General features: G+C 56.9%; 1 protein-coding gene across 1 annotated transcript; it reads right to left on the bottom strand.

The window, feature by feature from the left end:
• Positions 1–1,085: 1,085 nt before the first annotated feature.
• On the bottom strand, positions 1,086–8,829 carry MED10 (mediator complex subunit 10). Its single transcript, XM_003134157.5, has 4 exons — positions 8,668–8,829; positions 7,153–7,236; positions 3,725–3,827; positions 1,086–1,703 (listed from the first exon to the last, which is right to left on the bottom strand). Exons 1-4 carry the CDS (start codon positions 8,787–8,789, stop codon positions 1,605–1,607), a joined length of 408 nt encoding a protein of 135 aa, XP_003134205.1. The 5' UTR covers positions 8,790–8,829; the 3' UTR covers positions 1,086–1,604.
• Between the last annotated feature and the right edge of the window lie 411 nt (positions 8,830–9,240).

The raw sequence follows: 9,240 nt of genomic DNA, 5'->3' as shown, positions 1-9,240 counted from the left end.
TGCCTGGAAATCACAGGGCTTTCAAGTGGGTTGGCGGGTGGATCAGTGTTTGGGAAAGTGGGTGGGGATTGTGGCCCGTGCAGGGTGCGGGGGGTGGGGGTTGTTCAAAAGTGAAGGAGGAATTCGCAAATAACTGGGTGTCAGCGAGCAGGGATGGCTCCAGAGAAGCCCATCAGAGCGGTGGCTGCTGCGCCAGGATGCCTCCAGGAACCACTGTTCTAACTGGAATGAGGCCCTCGAGAGGAGGGGTCAGAGGGCCAAGGTCAGGGGAGCGGGGTCAGGTGTGCACATCCTCAGGCTGAGCTGCAGCCCTGGACCTTCCGGTGGGGGAGCCTGGAGGTGGTGGGCCGTTTCTACACACACCCCGCGTGCTTGGTGAGTTTGCAAGAAGGCTGTCTGCGGACCCTTCAGGGCTCCCTGGAACACGACATCTGTTCTGGGCTGGCACGGCCCAGAGGCTGGCACCTGCAGTGAATACTAACGCCTGGTGCAGCCAACACAGAGACCAGCGGAGCCCACACCTCACCCAATGTCGCGCTGAGGACGCCGAAGGCCCTAAGAGTGGCTCTTGGACCTACAGGTTCCAGAATCCCTGGGGGCAGTAAGTCAACCAGGCAGGTTCCAGGCCCCGGCCCAAGCCTCTGCCCCAACAGGTCTGACCCACCTTTCCTGTGGATGGGCCCGGGTCCCCCTCCGAGGCAGGCGCCTGTGGTGACCGTTGAGGGCCAGGGCACTGGGACTGAGACTCAAAGGCAGCCCACAGGCGCGGCAAGGGCCTCGCCTGAGTTTAAAAGACACGCAGCCTCCCAGGCCCGCCCGGGCCTGCGGGGTCCCAAGGCCCAGCGGGTCCAGTCCCCGGAGGCTGACACACGGCCCGGCAGCATCCCCCACAGTGACAATACCCCGTCCTCTGCGAAACAGGCGGCGGGGAAGTCGGAGTGCTGCGGTCTTCAGCTTTTCCTGCCTAAAGGCCTGGAGGACAAATTTCACGAACATCCCGCACACTTCAGCGAAGTACCACCTGCGGACAAGACACGCGGCCCTACACGACGAAGCGGTACAGCAGGGACCACACGGAGCAAGCGTCCAAGTTCTCAGAGGCTTTATTTTATGACCAGAGCGCCGGGAGCACACTCGCTCTCCTTGCAAAGAGAAAACACAAAACCAGTTTAAGGTGCTTCTCATTTTAAACCAATGCTTTTTTTTAGCTTGGACATCCTAACAAAGGAACAGAAAGCGTACAGAAAAAGAAAACTATGGCACAGGATTTGTAGGAACTTTCAATCTACCTCTGTCATTCCGAGCATCAAGACTACCTGCCTGTGGGGGGCCGTACACGGAGCACGCAAAGGTGTGCGAGCGCCAGCTGGCTGAGAGCTTGAGGACCAAACAGAGCACATCGGGGAGAGGGGGCAGCTGGTGGCAGCTGGTGGCACAGCCCCAGATGCCCTCTAGGCCCTGCCGTCCCCAGAGGCCACCGCTGAGGACGAGGCGGCAGGAGGATGGCCAGGAGACGGCATCAGCGCCGCTGGGTCCCACGCTGCCTGAAGGTCACGGCCATTCGTGCAGGACGAGGAGGGTCTCCAGACAGAGGGAGGACGGAGTTAGGAAGGGGGCTGGTCCTCCCCTCGGATGCTCCGGTACTTCGCCATGTCTTCGGGAAATACTTTAGAAAGTTCCTGAATCAACAGGCTTTTAAATTTCTAAGAAGAAAAACACACGCCGTCAAAGTGGTTTTGTTTGCGACCCAGGACGCAAGTTACAGACTCCGCCCCACCCAGGGTGCAACCTCCAAAGACCAGAAGCTGTGCTTTCCCCGCGCGAGTGGTGGGCTCATCTCCCTGGGGCCACAGGTGCCAAGGCCCAGCGGGCAGTCACTGGCAACTAGGCTGCGGGTACTTTGAGAACGACCTGAAAGACGAATACAGGTTCAAATACCACTTCCTCCCGCTTGCCTCAAACGGACAAAAAGCCGCTTGTGAGAGCCTGCCACACAGGTGGGAACGACTCTGCACACAGCACACGTCACAGGGATCCTCTCATAATATTTAATCAAGCAATTATTAGCTCGAACCACATCAAACTCACTGTGTGCAAACAGCTCGATCAAAGCTTTCGGGGCACCTGGAAACCTGTCTTCTCCAAGCACCACGGCTCCTGGATCCTGCTCATCAGCAGAACATTTGTTTTAATCCAGACTTAAAAGCAGCTAAACACCTGCCAGCGTCTCCAAACCTTTTCCTCTAAGCCGTCCAGAAAAGCAGCACGGTGGACGTCCACAAGGCAGGGCCCTGTCCTAGGTCACCGGCACAGCGCCCGAGGAGGATCCGGGATGGGAGGCGGCCAAGTTTAACAAACACTGGGCCCATCAAGGGCACCGCGAGACCCCACGAGCTCAGGCATGAGACCCCACAAGCTCTCTAGGCGTGAGACCTCCATGAGCTCAGACGTGAGACCCCACAAGCTCAGGTGGGGGGACACGACACCAAGAGGCAGCAGAAGCAGATGTGAAATGAATAGAAGGCACAGTCACGAGTGCGACCGCCAACGGGCCAAAGGCAGGGAGCTGAAGGGAGCTCGGGGAACTGGCAGACATCAGCCAGGGGCCTCGATCCTGCTCACAGGGCCTCTGCTGGACGCCTCGGCTCAGTCACAGAACACCTCACCGGGCCCAGCTCGCTCCCGACCGAAGCTCTGCTACGTCCGAGGCTGATGCTCGGGTCAACAGCAAGTCAGTCCCAAGCTGACAAAGTGAGGGCCACACAAACCCTTCAGGCAAAGCCCCCTCCAGGGCAGGCGGTCATCAGCACAGATGGGGCAGGGCAGGCAGCCCAGGTCAGCCCCTCTGCTGGCTCCCAGCCCTTGAACCTTCAGAGTGGCCATCCCCGTGCACACATCAGACACCAACCAGGCAAGCTGTGTGCCTGGGCAGTGGCAGGAACACAAGACTCGCACCCCTGACATCCTGGAGCTTAGGCTGCGGCAGAGGACACGGCACAGGGAGGCGGGGGGCGGGGGGGCTGGTCCTCAGGGCCCCGGGAGGCGGCGGGACCTGACCCTGAAGGAAGGCAGCGTGCAGAGAACCAGGCAGCAGAGCATCAGCACAGGAACAGACAGGAAGGCAAACTCCAGAAGGGCCCAGAGCCAAGAACGGGATGGAGCAGCAGGCAGGCTCGCCGTCCGAGGCCAGCAGGAAGAGAAGGGGCCCCCCCACCTACAGGAACCCCCCCACCCCCATCTAACCACGTGAGTCAACGTAAGAGAAGGACTACATGAATCACATTCAAGAAGCGGCATTTTCTGGATCCCATCAAAACCCAGAGACACAAAGAGAAAGGCCCCTTGGAGACCCGGGGAACCGGTACCAAGAGCTGTGGCGTCAGACGGTGGGGACGACCACCTGGGGAAGAACGAGGACTCACTCAGCAGCCCCGAAACCCAAGACCCACGATGCCAGAAACGGCCGGACAGAGGGGCTGGGAACGCACCACAGTGCAAACCGGACCCTGCGAGGCGGAAAACGCCAACCGCTAACGCCACAAGCCCTCAGCCGGACTTTGCTAAGAGTAAGGCTGCCACGTGGCCACGCCGGTTCTGCCCCCGCTCAGCAGTCTCGACCGTGCGACGCCGTCAAAGAGCCCATGCGCTGCAGCCTAGCGGCCAGGTCTGCTTGGTGGGACCCTCCTGCCTTCGGACGGGCACCCTCCGCACACAAGGGCCTTACCTTCATGGTGTCGATCTTGCCTTTAACTTGCTCATTTTTCGCCAGAGCCCTCTCCAGGCACTCTTTGGTGTAGAGCTGGGGGTTTCGACCTTGATCTATGTATCTGGAAACGCGAAACGTCTCGGTCAACACTCTCGTGGCTGAGAGCTCCCCTCCCGGTTTTCTGCGTTAACCTCAATGGCTCCGTGTAGCAGAGCCCAGGTGGGCTAGAATCCCTCCGTGTATACAAGGACAGAGCACGTCTAGTGACATGAGTGACTCGTGACACCAGGCAATGAGCGCTTCCAAGCCAAGCAAGCTTCACGGCCCCCCAGTTCACATTTTCAGCATTTGTGTTTTTCTTTCTTTCTTTCTTTCTTTGCTTTTTAGGGCTGCACCTGCAGCATATGGAGGTTCTCAGGCTAGGGATCAACTGGGAGCTACAGCTGCCGGCCCACACCACAGCCACAGCAACGCGAGACCCGAGATGCATCTGCAACTCTACACCGCAGCTCATGGTTCTTGGTGGATTCATTCCCGCTACGCCACGACGGGCACTCTGAGTTTGTGTTTTTCAAAAGGCATCACCTTTCGATCCCGATGAGAGCCTGTGAGGCCAGGCAGCTCCTGACAAGAGAAGAGTAAACGCGGGCAAGAGCCGCAGGCCTGACCTCCCCCAGGGAGCCCCCCAAGATGCAGCCCCACTCTAGGCCCGCCCCGCCCTCGGCAGGGGAGCCCCTGAGGCTGCTGGATGGGGGAGGGGAGAGCCTCAGGGGGGAGAGCCTCGGGGGGAGAGCCCCAGCCCCCCCACCCCACTAAGATTAGCTTACAAACTGGAGGGGAGGAGCCAACATACCACTCTCCTAAACACACCTAAATAACTTCAATTTTAGAGAGAGATTCTCCCTAATCACTTGACAATATAAAACTGCTCCTTGAAATGTCCAACACTTGTCCCTAAACGCCTTCATCACCCCAAGCACCATTCAGCCCACAGCCTCGACGAATGCCCTGGTTTTACGCACCAAAGGCCCCCCGCCTGCCTCTACACCTGCAGCTGGTCAGGTCATCCGGCTAAGTTGTATCATTCACTACGAAGAAAGAAAAGCCACCAGCATTGCACTAAGTCCGATCTACGCATTTTTACACTTCAGTTTAAAAAACGTATCCCCTCGGAATAAAGACACTGTTAGGTTCCGTTAATACATAAAAACCAGCCTTTAATTACGACAGCAAGATACCTAATAAATCAAAAGTTCTAGATATTTCATTTTATTGCAATGGATTTGAAATGATGTGATTTAAAAAAAGCAAAATTATGGTTACTTCTAAACAAAATCCTCCATTACTGGGGGGAGAGGGAACGTGACAGGCCCAAGCGTCCTAAATAAACAACCCTTTCAAGAGTGACGTGGGTCAGAAAGAGAAAGACAGATGCCCTATGACATCACTTCTATGTGGAAGCTAAAATACGGCTCAGATGAACCTTTGCATGGAACAGAAACAGATTCATGGACGCAGAGAACGGACCTGTGGCTGCCAAGGGGGAGGGGAAGGAGCGGGATGGACGGGAGTCGGGGGTGAGCAGATGCAAACTACTGCATTTGGAGTGGACAGGCAGTGAGGTCCTGCTGGACGGCACAGGGACCTGAATCTCATCACTGGAGATGGACACACACTGAGAAAAGGGATGCATGTATACGTATGACTGGGTCACACTGCTGTACAGCAGAAACACCGTAAATCAACCGTAATTTTATTTATTTATTTATTTTTTGTCCTTTTCCATTTCTTGGGCCACTCCCGAGGCATATGGAGGTTCCCAGGCTAGGGGTCGAATCGGAGCTGTAGCCGCCGGCCTACACCACAGCCACAGCAACGTGGGATCTGAGCCGGGTGTGCAACCTACACCACAGCCCACAGCAACGCCAGATCCTTAACCCACTGAGCAAGGGCAGGGATCGGGCCTGCAACCTCATGGTTCCTAGTCAGATTCGTTAACCACTGAGCCACGATGGGAACTCCTCAACTGTAATTTTTAAAAAATTAAAAACAACAACAACAAAAAAACCCAGTGATGTCATCTGGATTGGGCTGAAGGCCACACCTGCTGGCACACTGACCCCAAGGAGTGGACACGAGGGCCCAGATTTACCCTGGCGTCTCTGCTGCAGGCACGGGGGTGTGCCTGAAACCGGACCTGGAAACCCCCCCTCCCATGCTGGGCACAGGTCAGGGGCTAGCTGGCACCTGCTGCCAGCTGAGCCCCCAGCGGCCACCTCAACCCCGTTCTCCGGGTGAGTCTCGGGCATCCCTGCGGCCCACCGGCGGGGGACAGGGCGTGCTGGCCGAGGCCCCACTGCCCACACCCCTTCAGTCTTTCCCTCACCTTCCGCTCACCTGGTCCACTTCAGAAGATGGCAGTTCTTCGGCACCTGTCCCGCTACTCACCCCCACACTCGGACCAGAACGGCCCTGGGAGGACACTTCAAGGAGGGAAATTAGCTGCCACCTTCCCACACCTCACAAGCAGGAGCCTAGAGCTCGCTCACACACACACACACGCGCGCGCGCGCGCGCACACACAGTCACACACGGCCTTCGCTCCCGCCTGGAAACATGTGACACCTTGGCCAGCAGGCGAGGACAGAGCAGAGACCCTGAAAACTGCAGCCTGTATCTGGACTTGGTGGACAGCAGCCGAGCGTGTAACCTGGTGTAACCAGGACTTCTGTCTCTGACTTTCGGGGAGATAAAAGGGTACCTTTTCCCCTTACTGTTCAAGGACATCTAGTGACTGATTTTTGCAGTTTTACTACAAAAAGCCCCAGAACACTCCTGCTGTTCCAAGCCAGCTCTGGGCGGGAGGCTGCTTGGCCCGAGAATCAGCGCTTGTCAAGGACACACGAGCCTGGGGTTTCAGTCTCAGCCCTGACGCCGACTAGCTCGACAGCCCACTGCAGGACTGGGAAAGCCTGTGATGTTTCTCACGTATTTAAGAAATGCTCATTCACGTGGAAATACAATACCGTGGAGAATTTTTAATTGTTGAATCCCATTAGAACATAAGCTCCATAAGGGCAGATGTTTCTTTTAATTAATTTATTTATTTAATTTTTGACCTTTCAAGGCCGCACCACCCACCCTGGAAGTTCCCAGGCTAGGGGACAAATCAGAGCTATAGCTGCCAGCCTTTCCCACAGCCACAGCAACACCAGATCCTTAACTCACTGAATGAGGCCAGGGATCGAACCCACGTCCTCATGGATACCAGTCGGGTTCATTACTGCTGAGCCACAGCGGGAACTCCAGGACAGATATTTTTGTCTGTTTTCTCCCCCTGGCACATCCCAGCACCCAGACTGTGCCTGCCAGGCAGCAAACACTTAAGTACCAGTGGGTGAAGAAATCATTGTAGCAAAACTGAACACATCAGACACAGTACTTACTCAAATACTTCTAAAGGCACAGTAATATCGTGAAGCTGCTGCCTGCACTTATCAATGTCCTGTAAGCCAGTGACAATAAAATTCCTGGGGAAAAAGCAAAAACGGGACATCAGGTTAATTCGGAGGACAGCACTGCAACACCCACCACACGTGGCCGACCAGGTGTCCAGGCCCGCTCCTCACCCGCGCACAGGTCACTCGTGGCTCTCGGATCTTTGTTAGCAACACAATTCCTAGGAAAGCTTCGGAGTTATAAAAGATGCTCAAATATCTCTTGATTTTCTTTTTAAATGAGGAATTTCCAATATTGGGGGGCAAGAACCAATATGAGTAAGGGCAGAAAACTTTTGAGAATCTGATGAAAAACATGACCCCTCTCTCAAATACAATCACCCTGAGTTGTAGCTGATTTTTTTTCCTTTTTTTTCTTCTCTTTAGGGCCGCACCTGCCTCACAGGGAAGTTCCCACACTAGGGGGTATGATAGGAACCACAGCAACACCAGCTGCCAGCCAGGTCTGTGACCTACTGGGGCAACGCCAGGATCCTTAACCCACTGAGCAAAGCCAGGGATCAAACCCACATCCTCATAGAAACTAGTCAGGTTCTTAACCCACTGAGCCACAAGGGGAACGCCCATGGTGGACGTGATTTTGTGTGCGGTTTCAGACAATAACCAAGGCAGTGAACTCTGGCTCAAGAATCCATCCTCAAAGTCTGTGGGGGAAGAAAACCATGGCTGCGGGGCTTAATTTCAGTGGCCCTCGGAAGCTTCCTAGATTAGCTGGCTGGTCCCACAGTACTGGCTGTGTAAAGCAGGGGTGCAAATATGTCTACATGCCCGTACCCTCTACAAAGCTGTGGGCCCCTCTCCAGAGCACTCTATCCGTATCTGCCTTTTGTCTACCCCAGGGCCTAGCACGATGGCCAGCACAAGGCTGACGCCAAAATTAATTAATAAACGTTCCGTGGCCTTTCTCATCATTATCACCACCACCACCACCACCCGCCGATTCCTCCGCATCCAGGCCTAGACAGCAAGTGGCTTCCGAGCCCAGACCTTCCCGGGCCCATTTTACCGCGCTGTGGGTGAAGCCCGTCTCCCCTTGGGGCACAGAGACTGCACGCCCCGGAAGGTGCCAGGGGAAAAGCCTTAGATCATGAAGCATGCCTCCCTCTGACGGCCCCAGAAACGAAAACTGCATTATCCGGCCTCGATAACGGCTCCAAATGGGGCCTCGAAAAAAGGTCCCAGCAAGGCAAAGAGTGGAGGAGGAGGGCCGGCAACAGGCGGTAGAGGCTAGCACCGCCCCGCCCCCGCCCCCGCCCCCGCCCCCGCCCCCGCCCCCGCCCCCGCACCGCACAGCCTGGACCCGGAGGGCCGGGAGAGCCTGGCCGGAGCAGGGCGGGGAGAGGCAGCGGCTCTCGGCCGGATCCCGGCTCCCCATCCCGGCTCCAAGGCAGACACTGCCCCGCGGGACCCAAGGACACGCCGGCGGACTCGGTGGCCACTCACAGCTTTTGGTTGAGCCCGGCCTGGCTACTGGGCTGGAAGTCGCTGACGATGATGCCAAGCTGCCGGATGTTCTCCACGAACTTCTCCAGGTGCTCCTCCAGGTGGTCAAACTTCTCCGCCATGGCTTCGAGGCCCGAACCGCCGCGGGCGTGGTCCGGCTCCGCCGCTTCCTGCTTCCGCCCGGGGTCTCCACCACTTCCGTTTCCTCTTGGGGCCAGTGGGCGGGGCCTGGTTGGCGGGGCGGGATGGGGCGGGGCCTCGGGGGCCCGGAGCCTGGAGCCTAGAGAGAGGCCTGCGTCGGGGGCGGGGCTTGAGTGCCGAGCGGGGCGGAGTCCTCTTGGCCCCGCCCCAACAGCCCTAAGCGGCAGGGTGAGCTGCAAACCGCGGGTTTTGGTTCTCGGTATCCGCGTGCGGCCGCAAAGAGCCAGCCTTGAGGACCTATGAGACCTTGTTCTGCCTTCAGTGGCCCAGGGCGGGTTCCCTACCCTGTGAGCCTCTGTTCTCGTCCGTAAAGTTGGGCTAAGATTGAGACCTGTTTCTTGAGATTAAAGTAGATAAATCTCAACAAACCCA

The sequence above is a fragment of the Sus scrofa genome, chromosome 16, assembly GCF_054392235.1.
Source record: "Sus scrofa isolate SSC_HxYL_T2T_F1_AM1 chromosome 16, Sscrofa_HxYL_maternal_Yorkshire_Landrace_v2.0, whole genome shotgun sequence".
Classification (NCBI taxonomy): Eukaryota; Metazoa; Chordata; class Mammalia; order Artiodactyla; family Suidae; genus Sus; species Sus scrofa.
Note: the sequence above shows the minus strand (reverse complement) of the source record. Positions and strands in the feature narration are given on the sequence as shown.